Source organism: Aotus nancymaae, unplaced genomic scaffold, assembly GCF_030222135.1.
Source record: "Aotus nancymaae isolate 86718 unplaced genomic scaffold, 86718_ANA_hifiasm-v0.15.2.pri h1tg000040l, whole genome shotgun sequence".
In the NCBI taxonomy this organism is placed as follows: domain Eukaryota; kingdom Metazoa; phylum Chordata; class Mammalia; order Primates; family Aotidae; genus Aotus; species Aotus nancymaae.
The window spans coordinates 6,970,423-6,996,245 of record NW_026988454.1 but is presented as its reverse complement, the minus strand read 5'-3'; the positions used below and the strand labels follow the sequence as shown (position 1 = coordinate 6,996,245).

At 46.1% G+C, this 25,823-nt stretch overlaps 1 protein-coding gene across 3 annotated transcripts in view; it reads right to left on the bottom strand.

The window, feature by feature from the left end:
• Window positions 1-771: 771 nt before the first annotated feature.
• PRKN (parkin RBR E3 ubiquitin protein ligase) overlaps window positions 772-25,823 on the bottom strand; it is a 1,419,146-nt gene continuing 1,394,094 nt past the window's right edge. For all 3 annotated transcript variants that reach the window (XM_021670246.2, XM_064360477.1, XM_064360476.1), the window contains 2 exons: window positions 11,835-11,952; window positions 772-3,030 (listed from right to left, as the gene is read on the bottom strand). In XM_021670246.2, the coding sequence (XP_021525921.2) occupies window positions 2,918-3,030; window positions 11,835-11,952 (231 nt within the window). In that variant the 3' untranslated portion in view covers window positions 772-2,917. The remainder of the gene's footprint in view (window positions 3,031-11,834; window positions 11,953-25,823) is intronic.

The window sequence follows — 25,823 nt, the reverse complement described above, 5'->3', positions numbered from 1 at the left end:
TTTATGCTATGCACTGTTCTAAGGTGAATTAATTAATCCTCACATAACTTTATGTGGTGCATGCTATTATTGTCCCCAAAGTTCTTACACAGGTGACTTTTGGAGGTGGGGTCCCCACACTGGCGCCCAGAGCTCACCCACTTTCTCTGCTGCCTCTTGCTCTCTTGTCACCTGGGCCATCATTCCCATGACCTTTGCATTTCCTTGCAGTGTTCCCTGTGGCTGCTGGCACCCAGAGGACCTCAGTGTGAGCCTCTTTGTCTAATCTAGTACAGGCCCTATTTCGGAATGTTCCATTCCAGATCCCTCAACCCTGGGCTCATTGTGAAACAATGCATGGCCACTAACGCCGTTCTTTGAAAATGCTGCGTCAACACACCCACATTGAGCGCAATGCAAAGTCACTGAAATTTTCCAGAATGATATGAAAAAAAAATCCCTATAGATATTTTCCAACCCAAACTTTTCTTTTAAATTCTTCTTAGAAAAGTTTGCTAGTATGGCAAGAAAGTAACTGTTAGATTTTTTTTGAATGAGGGTTTGCTTTTTGGAGCCCCTTCAAATTTTGATAGCCTTAAGAAACTCCTCTTACTTAACAAAGAGAAACAGCCAGGCTTAATCTGGAGCTTGGAGTCGGCATCAGGATGGCCATTTCATCACCAGGCAACTCCTCCAGGACTTAAGTGAGGCCCATGGCATAATACAGCCTGTGATTCCCTTTCTCCCCCTTCACATTTATTGAAAATACATCTTCAAAGACAGACTCAAAAGCCCTTTTGATGCTTTTATTGACAATTTAAGTACAATCTTAGAGTTATCAGATAATCTCAACACATTTCAGAGAAAAACAGATTTTTTTCTGCAAAGCCTTTCTCTTTTTTTGATACATTCACATTTTGTTATACCCTTTTTGTGCAAATAATTTGTGATTTTGATGCATGTTCATGTGGACTGGATGTTTTTGCTCTAACTTATTTTAAGAATCACTGTTCTATTCTGAAAAAGGAAAAGACCACCACCAAGGAAGGAAAGGAGACCATGCCGAACAGCTGAACAGTCTGACGGGGTCCCTAGGGTACCTGAGCTCGTGGGAGCAAGCCTCATTCAGGCATGGCACGCCCAGCGCAGCATGCAGAGTGGGAAGGGGCAGTAACGCGGACACCATCAGGAGAAAAGCTAGGGATGATGGAAAACACTGTGTGCTCCATGTGACAGAAGGGAGCCATCTGATTTGTCACGTTGGGCCAGTGTAAGGAATTGCAATTTGGTGGGATTGCCAGTGACGCTAAGTCAGGCCCTGATCAGGGTCTGGACTCAGTGTGGACACGAGCCACTGGGTGCAGGGGCTCATGCCTGCGACCTCTCTTTTTTCCCATCCTATAGAGACACTGATCTCTCCAGCATTCCTATGTGAGCTCTGGGCTTCCTGTCGCAGGTCTGTTGCCACCGTGGGGCCAGTTGGAGTAGGTAGGTTTTCAGACAGTGAAGCCATAGGAGGCTGTGAATGCTGGTGTGGATGCTACGGAGCCCCGTCTCACCCCGGTGCAGGCCTCTGAGCACACTGGACTGTCCCTGGAAGGTTGGAAGAAATGAGTTGTCCCAGGCAGTAAGGAAAAGACGGCCAGGTGTCCTCGGGATGTGGAACATTTGTGCGTTCATCCCCTTTCTTCCCTCCAGCAAGGATTTCAGGTGCTACATCTAATAAGAGAAGCCCTGTTGTTGATTTCATAATTTACAGAGTCTCTACATCCAAAAGGGCCTCCATGTGCTGGGGAGACTCATGCCCTCAGTTATGTTCACGATCCTCCTGAGAAGTCAGACAAGACAAGTAGAATAAAAGATAGTGGTTGTACTTTCTCTTCTGTGTAGTGTGCATAAGAAAAGGCGGTTTGCCACGTTTGTGCTGTTAACCTTTTGATTGTGTTGCAAATGGCTGAAGGAAAAAGTTGAAAGTTTGATCCAACTCAAATCCAATCCATGTCAACAGAAGGAATATTCTAGTGAGTTTACTGTCCTAAGAAATTATCTCTCCTGGGGGAACCCGAGTGTGCTGAGCTCCCTAGGACTTGCAGATTGGACGGAGAGGGTGTATCAGAGGGGCAGAAACCCTTCTAATGGAGAGAGTCAGGCACGCCTTCATTTCAGTAGTTCTGGAAAGGCTCCTCTTTAAAGATTCTGATTTAATAATGTCCACTTTTGTTAAGATTGAATATCATTATGAAATCATTTCTAAACATGTCTCCTGTATAGGTACTTTATCCATCACATTTACAGTGGAGTCAAATGTATCAGCAAAATCTCCAAGCTGCAAAATGAATATTCAACATCAAATTATAGATTTCTTCTGTAATACTTTCAGAAAAACAATTGCTTTCTAAAGTTGCAAATAAGGAAGGGGAATGAAAGTACATTAACTTGGTTTCTTCCCTGTAATTCAAACATTCAACATTCAAATTAACTCTCTTAATTTCTCACTTAGTTGGCAAGTTGATTTATGCATAGTTGGTATTTCATTAATGCAATTTATATAGATAGAATTCTTAAGGATTTGTGTCATCCTGAGGCTGAGAACACCTCTTGCTGGTGTCACAGATGGCTCTGCTGGTCTTTTTTTGGGGGGGACAAACTGAAAGGGATTCAGGAACTTCTTCTGTAATTCTGCTTTGCTGTTTTTCATGGACAAAGTGAAAGGGATCCAGGAGCTTCTTCTGTCATTTTGCTGTAATTGGACTTTGAAAGAAACCTGAAGTGTGTGTGTGTGTGTGTGTGTGTGTGTGCGCGCGTGCGCGCGCAAGCATGCGCGTGTTTGCGTGTGTGGGTGGGTGGGTGGGTGTTCGGAAAGAGAATTAGCAAATGAAGGTAGGACACTGTGCATGTTCCTCCAGGACCAGGCGATGGGGCGCCCTGGCTGCCCTGGCTACACGTCGAACCAGTGGTCCCCCATGCAGACGCGGTTCCACTCGCAGCCACAGTTCCAGCACCACTCGAGCCTGCACTGGGGCTGCGGACACTTCATGTGCATGCAGCCTCCTGTTGGGGGCAGAAAACAAAGGTGTGGTGGGTTCGCAGCAAATACCTGGAAAACACACATTCCCAAACCAACACGCCAGCCTGGACATTACTTTCTAAGTGAATAATCACAAGCAACACAAGGCAGAGAGAAACTGAACTGAGAAAAAAAAAAAATCAGAACGCACGATAGGGCATCTCTAAGTTATGACGTTCATTAAGAAATGAATGAAATTGAAGCATGTCACTTTTGTCGAGAACAAATTTTATTTGTAAATCTGACTTTATTCTCCTGAAATGGGATTTAGAGACAAATGCTACATGTTCCACAGATAGGGGTCAATTTCTCATTTAAATACATTTAAAATATTAATATATTTATATTTAAATATCAAATATATTTAAATAAATTAATAAAATTTGATGATTAACAATATAATGCATAATTGTTTAAATATATTTTGATTTATTTTTGCCCTTTCTATAGTGCTACTTACTTGGCTTGGCCAATTTCATAAAACAGGAACTGGGATAGCATATTATTATTATTATTATTATTATTATTTTGAGATGGAGTTTTGCTCTCATACCCCAGGCTGGAGTGCAGTGGCACAATTTCAGCTCACTGCAACCTCTGCCTCCTGGGTTCAAGTGTTTCTCCCGCCTCAGCCTCTCAAGTAGCTGGGATTACAGGCATCCACCACCATGCCCAGCTAATTTTTGTATTTTTAGTAGAGATGGGGTTTCGCCATGTTGGCCAGGCTGGTCTTGAACTCCTGACCTCCAGTGATCCACCTGCTTCGGCCTCCCAAAGTGCTGGGATTACAGGCATGCACCACCGAGCCTGTTGGCATATTATTTTCAATGCGGAATATGTTCCTTAATGCCATACAAAATTTTAATTAAGATGAGAGGGATAGAAAGGAAATAACCAATAATGCTAGATGTTCTATGTGTGTTATCTTATTTGCTTCCCAAAGCACTTTGAGATAAGAGCATCACTCTGCTGTAGAATTTCCCCAAGGTGAAGCACTTTTAAAGGGTGAAGACTCAGATGTAATCAAGCTCTGTGTGATTCCAACGTCCTTTCTTTCACAGAACAGGTTCTCTTCGGCACAAGAGGAAAAGTCTGTTATCTTGGGACTTATTTTGGGATTATCCACCTCCCTCACTTGTTAAACGTAGACTCCATGAGTTTCTGGAGGGGAGACACCCATGCTTCAGTCACTGTGGGGGAACTGAAGTGAGAGGAAGTGGTTTGCATGAGGATGTGCAGAGAACCGTTTCTGTCTGAATTTCTTGGAGAACCCTGGCAAATGCAGTTTCTTCACTTCAATCCTACCTAGCGTTGAAAGCGCTCCATTACTCACTCTTACCAATTACCTTGTTAATTGATTTTTGCTGCCAAATTTTCCAAGTAATTGCTTTGGTGCTGTCTCATTTTTATTATTAGAAACCTGGCATGAGAACTTTCACTAATTTAAAATATTTATGAATATATAGCAATAGGCGTTTGTTTTAAGATAACTTGTCTGCATGTAAAATCCCCTGTTTTCCTACTTCTTTCTGGCTTGTTTTAAAGATCATAAATTACAGATGAGTGGAAAATAAAGGAGAAAACTTCCAACACTTTTATATTCATACTTTTCCTTAGGTTTTGCCAGTTTCAGTCCATATTGAATAGCTGTGTATTTATGATGTAAATAATACGTTATATGGTGTGACATTATAAAACCACTTGTTTCTCTAAAATATAAATATTTTATCATACCATAAAACAGATCATTATGAGATCACAGGATATCATATTCATTCAAAATTATTGAGCAATACATTAAAACTTAATGAACTGTTAAAGCAATTCTAAATGAAAGGGTGAGAAAGTTTCCTATTATGATAATATATATATATAAGCATATATACACATAAATATATACATGTCTGTGCATATATATATAATTATTATTTTGAGACGGAGTCTTTCTCTGTCACCAGGCTGGAGTGCAGTGGTGCGATCTCAGCTCACCACAACCTCTGCCTCCGGGGTTGAAGCGATTCTTCTGCCTCAGCCTCCTGAGTAGTTGGGATTACAGGCACCTGCCACCACACCTGGCTAATTTTTGTATTTTTAGTAGAGATGAGGTTTCACCATGTTGACCAGGCTGGTCTCAAACTCCTGACCTCGTGATTCACCCACCTAGGCTTCCCAAAGTGCTGAGATTACAGGCGTGAGCCACCATGCCTGGCTGATATATATGCTTTTCATACACAGTCCTTGGCTCTTCTTACAGTCTTCTGTTATAATGTTGGGGCAATGTAGGCCTCAGAAACAGGCCCCAGGAAAGAGAATCTCTCCCTCTGAACTTTCCTTGCCCTCCTTTTACCAGCCCAAGACAGGACTGGAATCTTTCCCAGCTGTTCTGACTGTGGGTTATAAGAGCCGGATTTCAGAAGGAGTCCCGTCCATCCCCCAGAGGAAGGAATGCTGCACAGAGAGGTCAGGAAGAATCTAGACAGGCTGGCCTTGCAGGGTTTCCCCACTCCATCCATTAGCATGAGATCAAAGCCTTTCTGTCCCATCACATTTCACGCATGGACAGTTGGGATTACTGGCACCTGGCTATATATCGGCCAGGCATGGTGGCTCATGCCTGTAATACCAGCACTTTGAGAAGCCTAGGTCGGTGAATCACAAGCTCAGGAGTTTGACACCAGCCTGGTCAACATGGTGAAACCACATCTCTGCTAAAAATACAAAAATTAGCCAGGTGTGGTGGCAGGTGCCTGTAATTCCAGCTATTTGGGAGGCTGAGGCAGGACAAATGCTTGAACACTGGAGGTAGAGATTGCAGTGAGCTGAGATTGTGCCATTGTACTCCAGCCTGGGCAACAACAGCAAAACTCCATCTCAAAAAAAAAAAAAAAGGAAATGAGAAGAGAGGATATTTATGTTACTAACTTTCTTTCCTCCCTAGTGCTTAATATACACAAGGCTATGGCGCTAGACCCCAGGCCATGGAGGAGTGTGGAGGACCGCAATTCTACAAGCTTTGACAGCTAAAAAGTGCATACAGGAAGCCGCTGAAACTTCACGCTGATTTGTGGATATAGATATGAAGGGAACAAGGCTTCCTTTGTAGTGAGTTCTGTCTGCAGATGGACACTCAAACCATGAAAAGCCCAGCCTGCGCCGGGCAGTCAACATCATGGCTCTGGCCAGCGATTCTTCCATTAGATTAATGAGAGCGTGGAAGTCCCTGAACAACCTGAAGGCAAATTTAAGGAGCAGCACACGCTCATTATTGAGGGAATGGAGCCAGAATCTCATCTGCCCGAGATGGAAGGGAAGAAATTTGTGGAGATTGGAGGGGATTACAGGAGAAAGTGCCAGGGTTTAGCCTGTGCTTAAAATGGAAATTCCTGGCATTATGATTTCAGCTTCTCTGAGGGAAGAAGGGCATTCCTGAAACACAGCTGAGTGTGTAACAGGCCATGAACCTCAGTGACAGCCAGGGAATGTCCTTGGTCATAGATGCTACATCTGTTTCGGAGATAGTGATGCACTTTAAAACCGTTTAGACCATCGCTATAAGCTTCCAGTCTCAGCTTTTCTGTTTGTAAGTTAAAAATTTGGAGGTAAAAACTTAGTGCTTTCATTTATAGCACATCACAATATTTCTGAGACATAGCCCGACGGGGAGAAACTCTCTTACAGTCACGAACCATCTGACTCCTGCAGCTCCATCTTCGGAGGCTGCTGGCGTGGTCTGAGTCCAAGGCGGATCTGACAAATAATTTTCCTGCTTTTCACCCTAGAACATCTCCCTGCCTCACACAATCAAGTCCAAGTCCCAAACCTGCCATTCAGGAACGTGCATTCTGCACCCTACCCATGGTTTCCAGCCGAGGCTCCTCTGTGCCTGGAACACCAGCATGGGGGGGGCGGGGGCTGCCACCACACGCTGGGGGCTCACGCCCGCGCCTCTGCGCGTGCAGTCCTGGGACCTAGGATGCCGCCTCCTGCTCCTGCCTGCCTGGCTGATGTCTGCACATTTTTCAGTTCTTGATTGGTAACATCTCTTCCAGGAAGCCTCCTCCTCTGGGTCTGTCTGCTGTGATAGCTCGCTTCCTCTATGTTATTTTATTAAAAAGATCTGTTTATGTGTCTACCTCTAAACTGTTTACAAGCTAAGTTTTAGTTTGTTTGTTTTAGTTTTATATTTTTTTGAGGCGGAGTCTCACTCTGTGGTCTAGGCTAGAATGTAATGGCGCGATCTCGGCTCACTGCAACCTCCGCCTCCTGGGTTCAAACGATTGTTGTGTCTCAGCCTCCTGAGTAGCTGGGATCACAGGTGCCCGCCACCACACCCAGCTAATTTTTTGTATTTTTACTAGAAACAGGGTTTCACCATGTTGGCCAGGCTGGTCTTGAACTCCTGACCTCCAATGATCCACCCACCTTGGCCTTCCAAAGTGCTGGAAGTACAGGCATGAATCACTGTGCCCGGCCTACAAGCTACGTTTTAATTCAACAAATATTTATTGTCCAGGCATTCTTCTGGGATTGGGGCCTAGACAGTCAGGGTCCCTGATCTCTTTGGCTTATGTTCTAATGGGGCAACAGACAAGAAACATCTAAATAAACAAATTAAGCAATGACCTGGGAAGGAGGCGGTGTTATGAAATGATTCTTAAACAGGTGGCTGTGACTTATTGGGTGAAAGGGGAAGCAGATTCTGAGATGGAAAGGGAGGAAGGCAGGCTGGGCAGAGCAGAAGTCCAGCTCAGGCACAGCCTGACAGGCCTCTGCTGGCGCCTGGGAGCTCGGGCGGGGGCTGGGGTAGCTCTCAGCGTGGTCCTGAATTTGGTTAGTGGGTTGGGCATTATGACTACCCCCAATCAGCAGTCATGGAAATGAGCTACCCAGGGAAGGAGAGGGACCCAGAATGAATTCTCTTGGTAGAGGTGATTGCCCAGAGGGCTCAAGGCCATCCAGATAGGCCCCCTGCAGAGGGAATGGCAGTGCTTCCCCCTCTAGGGGTCGGATGGTGCTGACAGTGCCCCTCACAGGAGGGCAGGGGATTACTTTGGCAGGGGGTAAGGGGCGGTCTCACTGAGAAGAGGTCAGCTGTGCTGAGATCTGAAGGACAGGAAGGAGCCGGTCGTGGGTAGTGATGGTGCAGAAGTGTCCTGGGGAGGATGGTGGGAGTCGGAGCGGGATGTGTGTTCTTACAATCCCCCGGAGAGGGGGGACCCCTGCGGGAGAAGGGCAGGAATGACCTGGCCTTTGAGAAATCTAGGCATCTGCACAGAGATGGATCATCAACGTGTGAGAGGAGAGGCGAGAGCCCCTTTGGGAGGCTGTGCTTGGAAGAGGAGGTGGGCAAGGTGGGCACGGGCTGGGGACGTGGAGACAGAGGTGGGCAGACGCTGCATCACAGCATGGGGAAGGCCATGGTGACTGAGGATTGAATGCAGGGCGAGGAAGGGGGTGGAAGGAAGGACAAGCTTTAGCTTAGGGGCTTGAGGAACTGGGCAGTGCTGCTGACTGGAGGTGTGTGCCCTAGAGGAAAAGGGTTTCTAGGAACAGCTAGCGTTCTGCTTTGTGAAATTTGAGCTGTGGAGACACTAAGGAAGCAGCTGACTATTTGAGCCGGAAACCCAGGGGCGAGTAAGGGTGGGGTGGGGACGTGGGAGCCACCTGTATATGGATAGTATTTAAGGCCACGAGACTGGGCTGTGTATTATGTGACACAAAATGCAACAGGTCCAGGCTCACTGAGCATTTCCTTTTTTTTTTTTTTTTTTTTTTGAGACAGAGTCTTGCTCTGTTGCTCAGGTCGGAGTATAGTGGCATGATCTTGGCTCACTGCAAATTCTGCCTCCTGGGTTCAAGTGATTCTCCTGCCTCAGCTTCCCAAGTAGGGAAAAGTGCCAGGGTTTAGCCTGTGCTTACAGGCACACACCAACTTGCCTGGCTAATATTTGTATTTTTAGTGGAGACAAGGTTTCATCATGTTGGTCAGGCTGGTCTCGAACTCCTGACCTCAGGTGATCCACCCTCCTTTGCCACCCAATTGGGACTCCAGGCGTGAGCCACCATGCCCAGACTTGCTGACCATTTCTTATCTTGCAAACTGCCACCACCAGAGCCTGGGTAACGAGGAGGCCACTAAGAGATGGACCCCAGACCTGCTGAGTAAATTCTCCGCCTGCCCTGCCTGTGACGCCTGTTGGAAGTGGATGTTTAAGGAGCCCCTTACCCTCCCCATCTGCAGACAGAGACCTGGCTGATTCTTACTAACTGTTTTGCTAAGGTTATACATCACACATGTTTATTACAGAAAAGCAGGAAAAGAAATAAAGTCATCTTTGATCCTATTACGCCCAGAGCTACTGACTATGACATGGGAACATCTTGTTTCCAGTCTTTTTCTTCTGACTCTGTTTTTTTCCATACATACATTTATTGCAAAACCGACAGCCTGTGCTGCCACTTGCTTTGATATTCTGATTTCTCACTAGGATGGATGTAAACCTTTCCCCCCTGCTTTCATGACTTCCTCATCCACACAGACCAGTGCACGTCTCACGGGGTGCGTTTGATACACTGTCTCTTTCACTCCTCCTGCCCAGCCTGTAAGGAAGTCCCACTGAAACCGACCTTGTGAATGAGGAAACTGGTGCTCACACAGCCACAGTCCATGGCAGAGTCTTAACCCTGGTGACACTGCACTGTGGGGCTGTGTGTTGCGTTACCACCAGTTTATCACAACATAACCCATCTTCTCATACTAGGCCATTAGACACGTAGATGATTTTGAATTTACCCTAATATAAATAATGCTGCAGTTGGCACCTTTTTCCTAAAATGTGTGTGGGGGTGTGGGGGTGTTTGTATATTGCATATTTCAGGTTATTTCTTTAGGATAGATTTTCAGAGATGGATTACAGAGTCTTTATACATGTATTGCCAAAGTGCTTTCCAGGAAAGTGACGCTAACTTATGATGTCCTCACCAATCCTGAGAATTTTTATTAAAAAACCAAAGCAAACAAACAAAAACTTAAGGCCGGGCACAGTGGCTCACATCTGTAATCCCAGCACTTTGGGAGGCCAAGGCGCACGGATCACCTGAGATCAGGAGTTCAAGATCAGCCTGGCCAACATATAGTGAAACCCTGTATCTACTAAAAAGTACAAGAATTAGGCCAGGCGCGGTGGCTCAAGCCTGTAATCCCAGCACTTTGGGAGGCTGAGGTGGACAGACCATGAAGTCAAGAGATCAAGACCATCCTGGCCAACATGGTGAAACCCTGTCTCTACTAAAATACAAAAAAATTAGCTAGGCATGGTGGCACGCGCCTGTAGTTCCAGCTACTCAGGAGGCTGAGGCAGGAGAATTGCTTGAACCTGGGAGGCTGAGGTTGCAGTGAGTCAAGATCGCACCACTGCCCTCTAGCCTGATGCCTGGTGACAGAGTGAGACTCTGTCTCAAAAAAAAAAAAAAATTAGCTGGGCATGTTGGTATGCACCTGTAGTCCCAGCTACTTGGGAAGCTGAGGCAGGAGAATCGCTTGAACTCGGGAGGCGGAGGTTACAGGGAGCCGAGATTGCACCGTTGCATTCCAGCCTGGCGACAGAGCAAGACTTTGTCTAATCTCTGTGCTTTAAAACCTTGTCCGTAAAACACTGGGCCCATTTCTCCCGAACCATTGCACATCTTCTCCTGGGAAGGGCCCTTCTGAGTTCTTTCCCTCCCAGTTCCCAGTGCAACCTGCTCATCAGTGAGCGGTGGTGGAGACTGGAGAAGCTCTTTCCTTTGAACTCACTGATGCCTTCTGCTGTTTATAGGTGCATGCCAATCCCCGCGTTTTCTAGGAACATTGCTGCGTGCCATGGAGTAATAAGGACGCGCTGGGTGAATTGCTTATTTTCTCTGCATGAAGCCACTGATCCAGCACTAAGGACTTGGACTGAGCTAAGCCTGCACTGCGGCTCTGGGATATGGCAAGCACACTCTTGTTTGTGTTAATGAAGACTTCCCGAAGGACGTAACTGAAAAGAGAGAGGCTTCCGTGCCCATCCTGGGATGGCTGGGCTTCCCTCCCGCAAGGCAGCTCTGGGCAACCTGCCAGCTAGGGCGTAGCTGATGCTCATTGAGGAGAAGCTGGGAGAAGCTGCACCTGGCTTCATGTCATTGCCCATCTGTAATGGTGCCTCTGAGTCTGCTTTGCACACGCACAAGTGCATCACATTCAGAAAGGGCTCCCTGAGCACTGGTTGTGATGGCTTTGCCCTCACATGTCCAGGATAGACAGCAGAAGTCCCCCATTGGCCACTGTGAGTCATCAGGGTCAGGCCACAGGGATCTTTAAATATACATGAGAGTTTAATTTTGAATAACGTTGCAAAGCTGAGGAAGGCTATAGACTGACAGTTGGCAGACAATATGGTCATACAGTGCAGCATCAGCGCTGGGGAAGGTCACCAGGGAGGACGGAAAAACCACAGCTACCTCCCCACTGCCACTTATCCTCAACCACATTCCATATCTCGGTTCTAGTTTCTATATTTATTCCCTTTCCAACCACATAAATGCTAACTGTCTGCCTCACATAGCTGTGGAACTACTCACTCATTAAATATATTTGTGTAACAAAAACAACAATAGTAATAATGGTAATGAGTAACATTTATCGAGGGCTTACCCTACACACCAGGCACCTTCAGACAGCATCTCACTTAATCCTGGAATCTCTGACTGTTCTGATTTTCCCCAAAGAGCCCACAACATCCTCGTTCTCTACTCAGCACAGACTCACCATTTTTTTCGACTGGTACATGGCAGCGGGGACAGGGCTTGGTGGTTTTCTTGATGGTTTCTTTGGAGGCTTCTTCCCAACGAGCCTGCTCTGCGGCTCTTTCATCAACTCCGTAGGCCTGGGGAAACAGAGAGGAAAGGCATTTCATCTCGGCTCTCTATTACTGGGATTGGAGTTTAGGTTCCGTGTACGCTGCTACAGGAAATTGTTGACGACAGGAGTGCCTTCGGGCAAAAAGCCTAAGGACCAACACATTTGACAAACGCTGGACAGCTGGGCAGATGGGGACGCTGTCCCTGGCATGTGGCGTGTGCATAGGAGCGGGGAAAACACTGTTCAGTTCTGTACTGAGAGCTCCTCTATTCTGTTGTTTTGCATAATTGTAATAAATAACACCTATCAGGTGCTTAACATGCAGGCAAGGTGATCAATGCCCATATACACTCCTCATTAGACACCTCATCAGGTGTGAAGTACCTAGTTTTTATTTCACATTGAAGATTAGATGGGTGAAAACATGGCCCAAAGCTGGTAAGTAGGAACATCAGTTGACTCCGGAATCTTCGATTTTAAACTTTGCTCTACATCTTGTTATCCTTCCTTGCACCTGGCAAATGGAGGACTCCAAACGTTGTCACAGAAGGGACAGGAGCAAGAACAGGAAATGAAGTCGATGTGTCAGAGAGGGCGGTGGGAGCTGCTGATAAGTGAGGGTGAAGACTGGCTCTGGAGCCAGCTGTCTGGTTCAAATCCCAGCTCCACCCAGGGGAGTGACTCTGGAAACATTCCCTAAGCTCTCTGACAGTCCTCATCTCTTAGATGAAGAATGCCTTGTGCATTGGAGGTATGGAGGATTCTATGAGTTAATTTCTTCAAAGTCTCAGAATGACTCCAGTGTGGCAAGCTCTTGAACACGTTCACTGACATTAATCATGTCACGAGAGCTGGGTGGTGCCTGCACCATTATGTATAAGCAGGTTTTCTGGTGGGAGAGGAAGCAAGAGGTCCTGGGCTGGCTGTGCTTGGAATCTGTGACCTTAAGGACCAGTCATTCACTGATTATCCCTAGGTAAGATGCAGCATCATCAAAAACACGAATCCAACCTTTGTCATTTCACTTTCGAATTCTAAACCTTTGTGAAATGTTAAAGTTTTTGAGTCTTTGTGCCTGAAGTATTATGAGGAAAATAGCTGCGTTGGATTTGATAGTTTCTATGGGAATTCGTGCTCATGTTTCTGTTATTTCCGTGGAAAGTGAATTTTTCCAGGGCCCAGATCACGTTTGAGTCATTCTCCTATCTCCAGTTTCTGGCATAGCGTTTGGCACACAGCAGGCACTCAGTACCTTTTAGCTGAGTGAATGAATGAATGACACAGCCCAGGAAGGCACTAAACTTTTGGTCATCCAAAATAGGACCCCATGAAATGGGCAGGGCATGTGGGTGCATCCCTGACAGTGATGGGGGCACCACAGACAAGATTTGCCTAGGGCTGGTCGGTGGGTGAAGCCAGTTTCATTTCTGTTAATGAGCCATCATAGGCACAAAGGAAACATCCTCTGATAACTGCAAGGGCATCGCGTGATTTGTGAATACTTTCTTAGAATAGCGTGGAGTCAGCTGAGCTGCCAGGAAGCAACAGTGGGTCACCGAATGCTTCCTTAGCCTCCGTGACATCCTAAGATCCACTCATGGCAGAGGTCTAGTGAGGATGCTGTGGTTAGTGAAGGCCATTTCACAATTTGGTAACTAGGTATGTGTATTCGTGATTTGTCTTCCAGTCACCACAGAGTCAAGTGTGATCCTAACCCTCAGTGATACAGAGCAAACAGCCCCACCCCCACCCACATGCACCCCACCCCACCCCACCCCCACCTCATGTTCCACGCTTTTCTTTTTCAGGTCTAGGAGTCTGTAGCTCTCTAGCATCGGTTTACAATTACCGGTGGCAAGTTGCAAAGTCATACAGATTGGAGAAAAATATGATTTTACTTATTAGAAAATAATTTCAAAATGCCATTTTTTAGCAAGGTACTGCATGTGGAGGACAATTTCTCCCAGGTCCACACACCTAGAAATGCTGGATCAAATATGGAAAAAAAAATGTCTTTTTAAATGCATGGCTGATAGGGTGGGAAGGTAAAGGAAATCCTTAAAGACACAGTAAATCCTCCTGGTTCGGGAGGAAGGAGCAGGGCGTTTGCTGTGGGGCTATCTTCTTAGTCCCGGCTGCCCACCATCTGGTTCTTCCCAGGCCCTAAGGGCACAGGCAGGAGACAAAGCGTCAGACTGGAGCAGGATGGGAGGTAGAACCCAGTTTTACTACACACAGAGGACCTGGACTCCTGAGGACAATGTCCTCAGTGGAGGAAGCTGGGGACGAAGCCTGCCCAGAAGAGAGGATTGACAGATATGTGCTGGTCTCAGGCTGCGTTCTGTGATGCAGCAGGTTTGGAAAACGTTTTTCTGAACATTCCTAATCATCAAGCCTCAGACACAGGGTTGGTGAAAAGAATTCATCCTATATGATTAACTTTAAAAGCACTCAAGCAAAAAATTAATTTGAAATGTTACCAAATTGGCAATATACCCAGGAACCAGGCTAAAGCGAAAGTGTCTTCTGTGGAGAAAAGCGCTTTAAAAAACCAAACCTCAAAGAAATTACACAGATAAAATTCTAAGAAATCTGGGATCACAATAAAAAAGTTAACAGGCTAAAACTAGCCACATGAATGAAAGTCACAGGATTACAGAAACTACAGAATCTAACCAGCCAAGGCTGTCGATATTGGAATGGCCAGATACAGAGTATTGGCCAGGTGTGGTGGCTCACACCTGTAATCCCAGCACTTTGGGAGGCTGAGGTGGGCGGATCATTTGAGGTCAGGGGTTTGAGACTAGCCTGGCTAACATGAGGAAACCCTGTCTCTGCTAAAAATACAATAATTAGTCAGCTGTGGTGTGTGCACCTCTAGTCCCAGCTACTTGGGAGGCTGAGGCAGACATATTCCAAGCTAGGAGGCAGAGGTTGCAGCGAGCTGAGATTTTGCCGCTGCATGCCAGCCCCAGTGATGGAGTGAGACTCTCTCAAAAAAACCCCACACAGAGTATAAAATAAATATGTTTGTTATGTTTAAATAAATAAATAAAGGTCATGACAATGGAATAAGAGAATGTTACAATTAACTAGGGAGATGTGAAAAAGAAACAAATTTCTTTGTTTTGTCCATTTTTCTGGGCATTAAACACCAATAATTAAAATTAGAAACTCAGTTGATGAGTTACATAGCAAATTAGACACAAATGAAGAGAAAATTTGTGAACTGAAAGATGGAGCTGAAGAAATTACATAAAATGCCAACAAGTGAAAAATAGGAAAAGGAGATTAAGAGATGGGGGATAAGGTGAGAAGGTCCAATGTTTTTCTAATTGGAGTTCTAGAAGGTGATAAAAAGAGCATGAGAGGGAAACAGTGTTTGAAGACAGTGGCAAAGAAAACACGAATTATCTACAAAGAAGTCACAATTGCTCCTCCAGCTGACTGCTTAATGCATGGGTGATTGCAGACAGTGGTGGCATCTTCAAAGCACCCACAGCAAATACTAGCCCACTTAGAATTTGATCCAAGCAAAATTAGTTTTTAAGAATGAGCATAAATAAAAACACAGTCATAAAACACAGCATTTCCTATCAACAGAAGATCACTAAAGAAATATGGAAAAAGGAAAAGTCCAGATGGAGCCAGGAGCTTCAAGAAGAAGCTGTGAGGAAAGAAAATGGGTCATGCATGGTAAGTCACAGGAAATACTGATTCTATAAAACTGTAAATGATGCTTAATTTGCTGGTTAAAAAAAAAATCAAAGTAGGCCAAGTGCAACAGCTCATACCTACAATCCCAGCACTTTGGGAGGCCAAGGTTGGTGGATCACCTGAGGTCAGGAATTTGAGACCAGCTTGGCCAACATAGCGAAACCCTGTCTCTACTAAAAATACAAAAATTAGCTGGGCTTGGTGGCACACTCCTGTAATCCCAGCTACTTGGGAGGCTGAGGCAGGAGAATCTCTTGAACCTGGGACGTGGAGGTTGCAGTGAGCCGAACTCACACCACTGCACTCCAGCCTGAGCAATGCAATAAGACTTCATCTCAAAAAAATAAAAAAATTAAAGTAGAACTAGATGCTGGACAAGAATAGCACAGAAGTGTGAGAACTGGATGATGCTAAGATGCTGGCATGATTCAGGCAGAGGGTCATTAGATTTTTTTACATTAATATATGGTTACATTCTAGGGTAATCAATAAAATAAAAGAGAGAAAGCATTTTGCTTCTAAACAAGGAAAAATACGGTAGAAAGGCAAACAAAAGAGTTATTCAAAAAGAAGGCAAGAAGCAAAACTACAGAAATGTAGAAAATAATAGAAAGTATAAAATAAAATGGCAGAAATGGCTGCAAATATCCCCGTGCTCACAACCTGTGTGGACAGTCTATCACTGAGGGCAGGGCTTGCGAAACTCTGGAGTCTTAGTGCTTATCTGGGAGGCCTCGTCTGCAGGAGGGGCATTCAGGGGCTGAAGTCTCTGACTCAGTTGTGTGCACCTAAAGCCTTGGTTCCATGTTGCCAAGTTAAGAGCATTTTCAACTGGATGCATACAATGTTTATTCTAACGAGGGATGTTATAATCAGCCAGAGAGAAAGACTCAGAGCTCAACTTCAAGAAACCTCCTGCCTGTCAATAACACATTATTGGAGGGAAATTACATACTGGAAAATTGCAAATTTATATTAATATCCTTTGTTCTTTCCAGGAAGAAAGATTAAAATTATGGCAAAGGAAACGAAATAATTGCTTCTCAAAATACCAATTTTCTCTGACTTCTGATCCCCAGGGCACACAAAGCAGAGTGGGTGTAACATGCAGGCCCACCAGGAAGCCACTAGGATTTCCCCCAGAGAACCCTGGATCTAACGTCTCCAGCAGCAAGGCCCCTTCAAATCCGGGCACTATGAGCTTAGTACCAAGGAGTGATTTCAAAAGACTCCGTAGGTAAACATTTCCACACCAGAGTGCATGGAGCTACTGGATGGGCCAGTTCACTCAGGGGAGAGGGAGGTAGCTAGCAGGGTTTGATCCTTAGACGGGAAGAGAGAAAATTGAGAGCACTAATTTCTGTTTTCACCTGCAAGAATATGCACCATTATCATTTCCTTCACAGACTCCGTGAGGGGCTGAACGTTACTTCTTCCCCAGATCAGTATGTTGAAATGTTGGCCACCAAGGTGATGCTATTGGGAAGTGAAGCCTTTGGGAGGTGATTAGGTCATGAGGATGGAGCCTTTATGGATGGGATTCATGCCCTTATTAAAGGGACCCCAGAGAGCTCTCTTGCCTCTTCCACTATGAGAAGACGCAGTGAGAAGCCAGCAGTCCTCAGCTAGGAAGAGACCTCCCCAGAACCCAGCCATGCTGGCACCCTGGTCTCGGACTTCCGGCCTCCAGAACTCAGAAAAATCAATGTTTGTTGCTGATAAGCTGCCCAGTCTCTGATCCTTTGTTATAGAAGCCCCAACTGACTGAGACAGACTCCATGTTTTAGTGAGTTTTGTTTAGGAAACAAAGCACATTTTCCTGGTTAATTGAACGTGCAGCTTCTTCAGGACTGGAAATATTGAAACCTCTATCACTGGCCCTAGGGGCCGATTAGGATCTGGAGCCTGAGGCTGAGGCTTCCTGGCTGAGCTTGGGTTCCTGCAAGCCATGGGCAGCTGTGTGGGTTGAGAGGGATGGCCAGGTCCACCTGACACGACACCTGGAGCTGCTGAGGGGCCGAGGCACACGTAAGCCAAGGAGTCAAGGACCCCTTCATGGAGATGTCCACACTGAAGGTCAGAGACAGAGGAGAAAGCCTGGGGAGGAGAAAATACCCCAAATCCTAGAAAAAAAAATCCTGTATAGCATAAAATGGTTTTTAGTACTGTGAAAGGAAACTGAGTATGGCCCAAGAAGGACTCCATACTTCTGTATTTGAGTCCTTGTGGATAAACTTAGCCAAGATTGAAAACCCAGCTTAGGAGTGTGTGTAACTTAATAAGTAGACAGGATTGAAAGTCTAACTTAGGAGTGTGCCCCTGTAACAATAGCTGGGTCTTGGCCAATCCCAGCAGCCCGGCTTCAGCCACTCATACACTGCTGAGAGCTCAAACTGTTCAGATAAGGCCTTCGCCAACCTGTCACCAAAATGGCTTTCTGTACCTCACTTCCGGTTTCTGTACCTCACTTCCGGTTTCTGTACCTCACTTCCCTTTTTGTCTATAAGTTTGTTCCGACCACGAGGGACCCTTGGAGTCTTTCTGAATCTGCTGTGATTCTGGAGGCTGCCCAATTCATGAATTGCTTTTTTGTTTTTTTCTTACTCAATTAAAGTCTGATAAATTTAATGTGTCTGAAGTTTTCTTTTAACAGTACCAAGCTAGGGGAGTTTCTAATAAGCCGGCAGGACAGCTACCAACTTTCTCTTGCCATGGGGGTGGTGTTCACTCTGACCTCCTGGGACTGACAAGGGCCCAGGCAGATCATAGCCTTGATTGGAGAGTTAGGGGTTAAGGTGTAGAAAACTGATAAAGTGTGCCTTTTTTTTTTTTCCTGGTAGACAATATGTGCTTAAAGGTTATGGTTTTATTCCCCCATAGGACATGAAGCAGTTCCGTTATCTAACTTAGAAGTCAAATTTCAGTGTTCCTTTCCTGATGAATGGCATGGCATTCTGTTCCTCGAACACCACTTGTGCTGTTTAATTATCCATTAATTCCTCAAGGACCTAGAAATAGAAATTCCATTTGACCCAGCAATCCCATTACTGGGTATATACCCAAAGGATTATAAATCGTTCTACTATAAGGACACATGCACACGAATGTTCATTGCAGCAGTGTTTACAATAGCAAAGACCTGGAACCAACCCAAATGCCCATCGATGATAGACTGAACGGGGAAAATGTGGCACATATACACCATGGAATATTATGCAGCCATCGAAAACGATGAGTTCGTGTTCTTTGTATGGACATGGATGAACCTGGAAAGCATCATTCTCAGCAAACTGACACAAGAACAGAAAACCAAACACCACATGTTCTCACTCATAGGTGGGTGTTGAACAGTGAGAACACATGGACACAGGGAGGGGAGCATCACACACTGGGGTCTGTTGGGGGGAAATAGGGGAAGGACAGCGGTGGGTGGGGAGTTGGGGAGAGATAGCATGGGGAGAAACGTCACATACAGGTGAAGGGGAGGAAGGCAGCAAATCACACTGCCACGTATGCACCTATGCAACAATTTTGCATGTTCTTCACGTGTACCCCAAAACCTAAAATGCAATTAAAAAAAAGAAACAAAAAATAATAATTATCCATTAATTCGATGACTCAGACCTCCGAACCGGGGAAAACAGAACTGCAGGGTGTTAGAGGGAGGGCCGGCTGGCGGGTCCAGGATCCCAGTGCCCAGGAGGGGAAGGCTTTGAAGAAGAAAAGTAAGGATGCTTCTGTTACATGAGGAAAGGCACTGTGTGGCAGGGGCTCTGCCCACATCATGGAATGTAATAACTGACATCCCTGAAGGATGGACCTTGTCATTAACTATTTCAGCTGGAGAAATCAGAGTTTCAGGAAACTAAATAAGACCCAGGTCACCTGGCCTTCAAGCAGCCAATTCAGAATCGGAGCCCTGAGCTGCCTGGGTTCATACCCCAGGCACCTGCAGCCATGATTTCTTCCTTTCATTATCAAGTCACATGCTACAAAGAGGGCTAAGGGACTAAGACTAAGATGCTGTCATGGAGATGTGAAGGTCCCTGGGGACTTTTGAGAGAGCAGTTTTCAAACAGCTTGTGGCCAGATGTGGTGGCTCATGCCTGTAATCCCAGCACTTGGAGGTCAGTGCAAGTGGTCAGGAGTTTGAGGTCAGCCTGGGCAACATGGTGAAACCCTGTCTCTAATAAAATATATATATTATCTGGGTGTGGTGGCACGCACCTGTAGTCCCAGCTACCCGGGAGCCTGAGGCATGAGAATCACTTGAACCTGGAAGGCAGAGGTTGCAGTGAACTGAGTTCATGCCACTGTACTCCAGCTTGAATGACAGAGCAAGACTCTGTCTCAAAACAACAACAAAAACCACCACCACCACCACACCCAGCTTGTGGTAAAGGCAGTGGGAGAAGCTGCCCAGCCCCCACCTTGCTGCAGCGGCCCACCTTCCCAGCACCAGCACTGCAACTCCACTCCCGGCTGTCCACCTGCTCTTCTGCCCTGGGCCACCACTGCTGCCCCCCAGCTCTCCCTCCCGCAATCTGCTGAAAGTGCTCTCAAGGACACCAGGAGGCCCCGGCTGCCAAAGCTCATGTCTTTTCTTTGTCCTCATCGCCTCCAACTGTCCCACTGCACCTAACACGTGGGACAGGCCATCAAGAAGGCCCTTGCAGTCCCTGCCCTTCTCAGCATCACAGCTATTCCTGTGCTTCCTATCCTGGTCCAGAGGATCCATGGGGAGGGAGGAGAGTCCCAGGCCCAGTGACTGCTGCCGGCCCCATGACCCTGGGGAGCAGGAGAAGCGGCTCAAGGACATCCTGGGAGTGGGCAGTGCCCAGGCCACTGGGTTAGACCTTTGCCACTTCTGAGAGGGGATTTCTTTTTCTTTCTTTCTTTCTTTTTTTTTAGAGATGGGGTTTCACCTTGTCAGTCAGGCTGGTTTTGAACTCCTGACCTCAGGTGATCCACCCGCCTCGGCCTCCCAATGTGCTGGGATTACAGGCATGAGCCACGGTGCCTGGCCCTGAGAGGGGATTTCTACCAGGATGAGCACATCTTTGCTTTGCTTCCTTCATGAGTGTCATCATGCTGATGTTTAAATCCTTCTGGAATGATCTCAAGCAGTGGCTGAGTGCCCACAGGCTCAGGATCACCAAAAGGATTCTAAAAAGGATGCCAAGGCTTGCGTTCAGACCCTGGAGATTTGGACTCAGTATGTCTGTGGCCGGGTACAGAAATTAGATCCCTTAAAAATGCCCCAAGGGGTTTCGAGGGGCAGTATGGGAACCCTTCATCCTCTGGAGGGCGAGTCTCTCTTTGGGCCTGAAGAATAACAAGGTGAGCCGGACAACTTACCCTCTGTTCCCACCTTAGTCATCAAGCGTGAAAGCAAAGCCTGCTTATTGTGTTGCCAGAAGGGGAAGGTTTTGTTGTGATTCAGCATCACCGTCTGATTCTGCAGTAAAGTGTGGCTCTCACAGGGCAGTGTAACAGTTAGGTGACTGCAGAACTCTGTGCCTGTCTACTGCTCACCCATGGCAGGAGGAACTGCATGCATCTGTGTGCGCATGCGTGGTGGAGGTGGGGGTGGAACGGGACAAGTCTCTCTCCTAACATACTTCATGGCTGAAAATAGCAATTTCATATATATAACTATATTATAGAGATCTATATGTAAGTATATATCTATATCTAAGTATATTATAAATATTTCATATATATATTTCATATGATTATAGGAGATACCTTTCATATATAGATCTCTATATATACACACATATATATACACACACACATACACACACACACACACACACACACACACATATATGGTTGGCTTAGATCAGCGGTGACCAAAATTATCAAAATAGATGGGATTCTGAATGTGTATATATATATATGGAGAGAGAGAGAGAGAATCAAAATTCCCTTAGAAAGGTCAATTACTGTCATGATTGTCCATCTGTGGCTCAAGAGGAATAACCACACAAGGGTCATTGCGAGTGAGATCAACACACAGACAGCTTAGCACAGAGCCTGGCGCACCCTGAAACCAACATTATTATTTTGTTATTGTAATCATCACGATCATCTCTAAAGAGTTGGGAACATGAGGCTATGGGAGTTTGTATACATGGAAAAGACCACTGAAGGCCTGGATTGGCCTTAACTCTCCTTTAGAAACACAAGTATGGCAGGGGGATCACTTGAGTCTAGGAGTTCAAGACTAGACTGGGCAATATAAGGAGACCCTGTCTCTATAAACAAACAAAAAAACCCCCACAGGTAAATAAAAATGTACTTGTATAGGTTTTAAAATCTGAATTAGGCCGGGCGTGGTAGCTCACGACTGTAATCCCAGCATTTTGGGATGCCAAGGCGAGCGGATCACAAGATCAGGAAATTGAGACCATCCTGGCTAACATGGCGAAACCCCTTCTCTACTTAAAAAAAAAAAAAAAAATTAGCCAGGCATGATGGCGGGTACCTGTAGTCCCAGCTACTCGGGAGGCTGAGGCAGGAGAATCGCTTGAACCCAGGAGGCAGAGGTTGCAGTGAGCAGAGATCACGCCACTGCACTCGAGCCTGGGCGACAGAGCAAGACTCCACCTCAAAAAAAAAACAAAACCAAAAACAAAACTGAATTAGTACGCAGGAGACACATTGATATATATTGAAGCTAGAATAACTTGAGGGACTGCATATGAATCTTTCCTGCTTTAAGACAAACTTGTGACACCTGTGTAGTCAATAATTAGACAAGTATATTCTAATCCTAAAAATCAATTTAAGCCTATTTTCCAAAAAAGAGCAAGCAGATTGCCGTTAATCATGAAAACATAGTTGGCTTAATTCAGCTATGAATGCTTTCGGGTGAATGGCAGCTTTTAAATTTCCGCTTTCTCATCAATGCTCGCCTCTCTTCTCTCAGACACGGAAACCTTCCACCTCTGCAGGCAGTAGCCTGCCCGGCTTGCAGACAAGCAGGTGGGCCGGTTGAGCACTGCCGCGTGTGAGCAGCCCGCCGCCTGCTGGTGAGAAAGAAAACGGCACCACCTTTCAGGGACCTTGAGCTAATCAATGCTACCGCTTGGCGAAGGGTGTCACCAAAACGTGATTTGTTGTTTTTACATTGTCTTGTTATCAACTCTTTTTGGAGAATATTTATGTGTGTGTGTGTGTGTGTGTGTTATTTATCTATTTTAAGACGCAGTTTCGCTCTTGTTGCCCAGGGTGGAGTGCAATGGCGTGATCTCGGCTCACCACAACCTCAGCCTCCCGGGTTCAAGTGATTCTCCTGTCTCAGCCTCCCGAGTAGCTGAGATTACAGGAGCCTGCAACAACGCCTGGCTAATTTCGTATTTTTAGTAGAGAGGGGGTTTCTCCATATTGGTCAGGCTGGTCTTGAACTCCTGACCTCAGGTGATCCACCCGCCTTGGCCTCCCAAAGTGCTGAGATTACAGGCGTGAGCCACCGCACCTGGCCATATATATTTAAATGTACTTTGTTATATTTTTTAAAAAATCATCAGAGTATTGGGATTTAATGGGGTGTCTAGTCAAGGGCTGTGGGGAATACAAAGCTACGCTCTCTCCACTAACCTCCAAGCTCCCCAAGCCATGCTTTAGAATGCAATTCAGAAGGGCTTTTTCTTTTTTGTTTTTTTGAGACAGAGTCTGGCTCTGTCGCCTAGGCTGGAGTGCAGTGACGCAATCTCTGCTCACTACAAGCTCTGCCTCCTGGGTTCAAGTGATTCTCATGACTCAGCCTCCTGAGTAGCTGGGACTACAGGTGCGCACCACCACATCTGGGTAATTTTTGTATTTTTAGTAGAGATGGGATTTCAACATGGCCAGGCTGGTCTTGAACTCTTGACTTCAGGTGATCCACCCGCCTTGGTCTCCCAAAGCGTTGGGATTACAGCACTATGCCCGGCCCAGAAGGGCATTTTTGACAATGATTCTAACAGTGGTGATTTCAGCTATGAGTGGAATGTGTACCAAGTGCCACAGATGAGATCTCACAGAGTCGTGCCTCATGGCGGCCTCAACTGCTTCCTGAAGGGGAAGCGAAGTAAATATCTATCAACCTATTTTGAGATTAAAGGGGGAAATGGAGCAACATAAACATTAAGTAGCAGGATTATTAATAGGTACCATTTACTGGTTATTTTAAAAGTGCTTTGTGTTCCACTATTGCTACAAGTTGACATATGGGAAAAATCTACACTTGAGCTAGAAAAGAAGCTCATTTATATTTTCGATAATGGCATTCTCTAGTTCATGGTTGGCTTAGGTCAGCAGTGACCAAAATTGTCAACATCGATGGGATTCTGAATGTGGAATCATCACTAATAGGATGGAAGAAGGAGCGAAAGCAGACAACAGAGCCTGTCTTTTGTGCAAAGGATAGTTATTCTGGCACAAAGCAGACTATTATTTTTGCTAGAGTGAATGCAGAAATATTTTCATTCAAGAAACATTTGTTGGGTGTCTAAGATGTGCCAGGCACTGTCCTGGACACTGGGGACACATCCCGGTAACAAGAGAGACGACAGACAAATAGCAAGCCCACAATCCCTGCCTTGTGCAGCTTCCCCGGTCCCCAATAGGGGAAAGGTGGCTCGCAAACCAGCAGCACCGGAAGCACGTGCTAACCCACACACTGCTGTGTCTCCCCCATGGTCCCTCTGGGTCTGAATCTGTAGGTCTGAGATTGGGCTCAAGAACGGGCCACTTAACAAATTCCTAGGTGATGCTGATGTCGCTAGCCTGCAGATCTATGGAGAACCGCATACACTGTGGTAAAGACAGAGAGATCCCCCCGCATTTTTTTCTTTTCTATTTTTTTTTAGACAGGGTGTCACTCTGTTGCCCAGGCTGGAGTGCAGCGGAAAGATCACAGTTCACTGCAGCCTGCAAATCCTGTGCTCAGCAATCCTCCCGCCTCAGCCTCCAGGGTAGCTGGGACGACAAGCGGCACACGCTTCTGTGCTCTGCTAATCTTTAAAAAAGATTTTTTGTAGAGAAAGGGTCTCGCTTTGTTGCCCAGGCTGGTCTCGAATTCTTAGCTTCAAGTGACCCTCCCACCCTGGCCTCAAAGTGTGGGACTGCTGGCGTGAGCCTCTGCACTCTCTCTTCTCTGGGAAGCCGCAGTCTTTGCTCGTCAGGCCTTCCACGGACTGGGTGAGGCCCATCCACGTTATGGAGGGTCCTCTCCTTAACCTCAAAGTTAACTGACTCTAGATGTTAACCACCTCTACAAAAATACCTTCACAGCGACACCTTGACTAGTGCTGGATCCAACAACTGGGCGATGCAGCCCAGCTACACTGACACAGAAAATGACCCATCACAGCTAGGCTGAAACTCATGTTTGAGGCCAGATCTGTTTCACTTTAAGCTCCCTCTGCTTGTCTTGGATTCCTCACAGACAAGGGTAGGAAAACATCTGGTCCTTGCTGAAAGAAGGTAAACGCAACCCTGGAGAACAACAGTGCTGAGCCTACATGGGCTGTGCCTCTGTGCTTACAGGGGTGCTGAATTAAATGTGCTACGCCTCTGCATTTGCAGGGGTGCTGAGTTAAATGTGCTACGCCTCTGTGCTTTGCAGGGGTGCTGAGTTAAATGTGCTACGCCTCTGTGCTTTGCAGGGGTGATGAGTTAAATGTGCTACGCCTCTGTGCTTTGCAGGGGTGCTGAGTTAAATGTGCTACGCCTCTGTGCTTTGCAGGGGTGCTGAGTTAAATGTACTATGCCTCTGGGTTTGCAGGGGTGATGAGTTAAATGTGCTACGCCTCTGTGCTTTGCAGGGGTGCTGAGTTAAATGTACTATGCCTCTGGGTTTGCAGGGGTGATGAGTTAAATGTGCTACGCCTCTGTGCTTTGCAGGGGTGCTGAGTTAAATGTACTATGCCTCTGGGTTTGCAGGGGTGCTGAGTTAAATATGCTACGCCTCTGTGCTTTGCAGGGGTGCTGAGTTAAATGTACTATGCCTCTGTGCTTTGCAGGGGTGATGAGTTAAATGTACTACGCCTCTGTGCTTTGCAGGGGTGATGAGTTAAATGGGCTACGCCTCGTGCTTACAGCGACGCTGAGTTCAAATGTCTTATGCCTCTGCATTTGCAGGGGTGCTAAGTGTGCTATGCCTCTGTGCTTTGCAGGGGTGATGAGTTA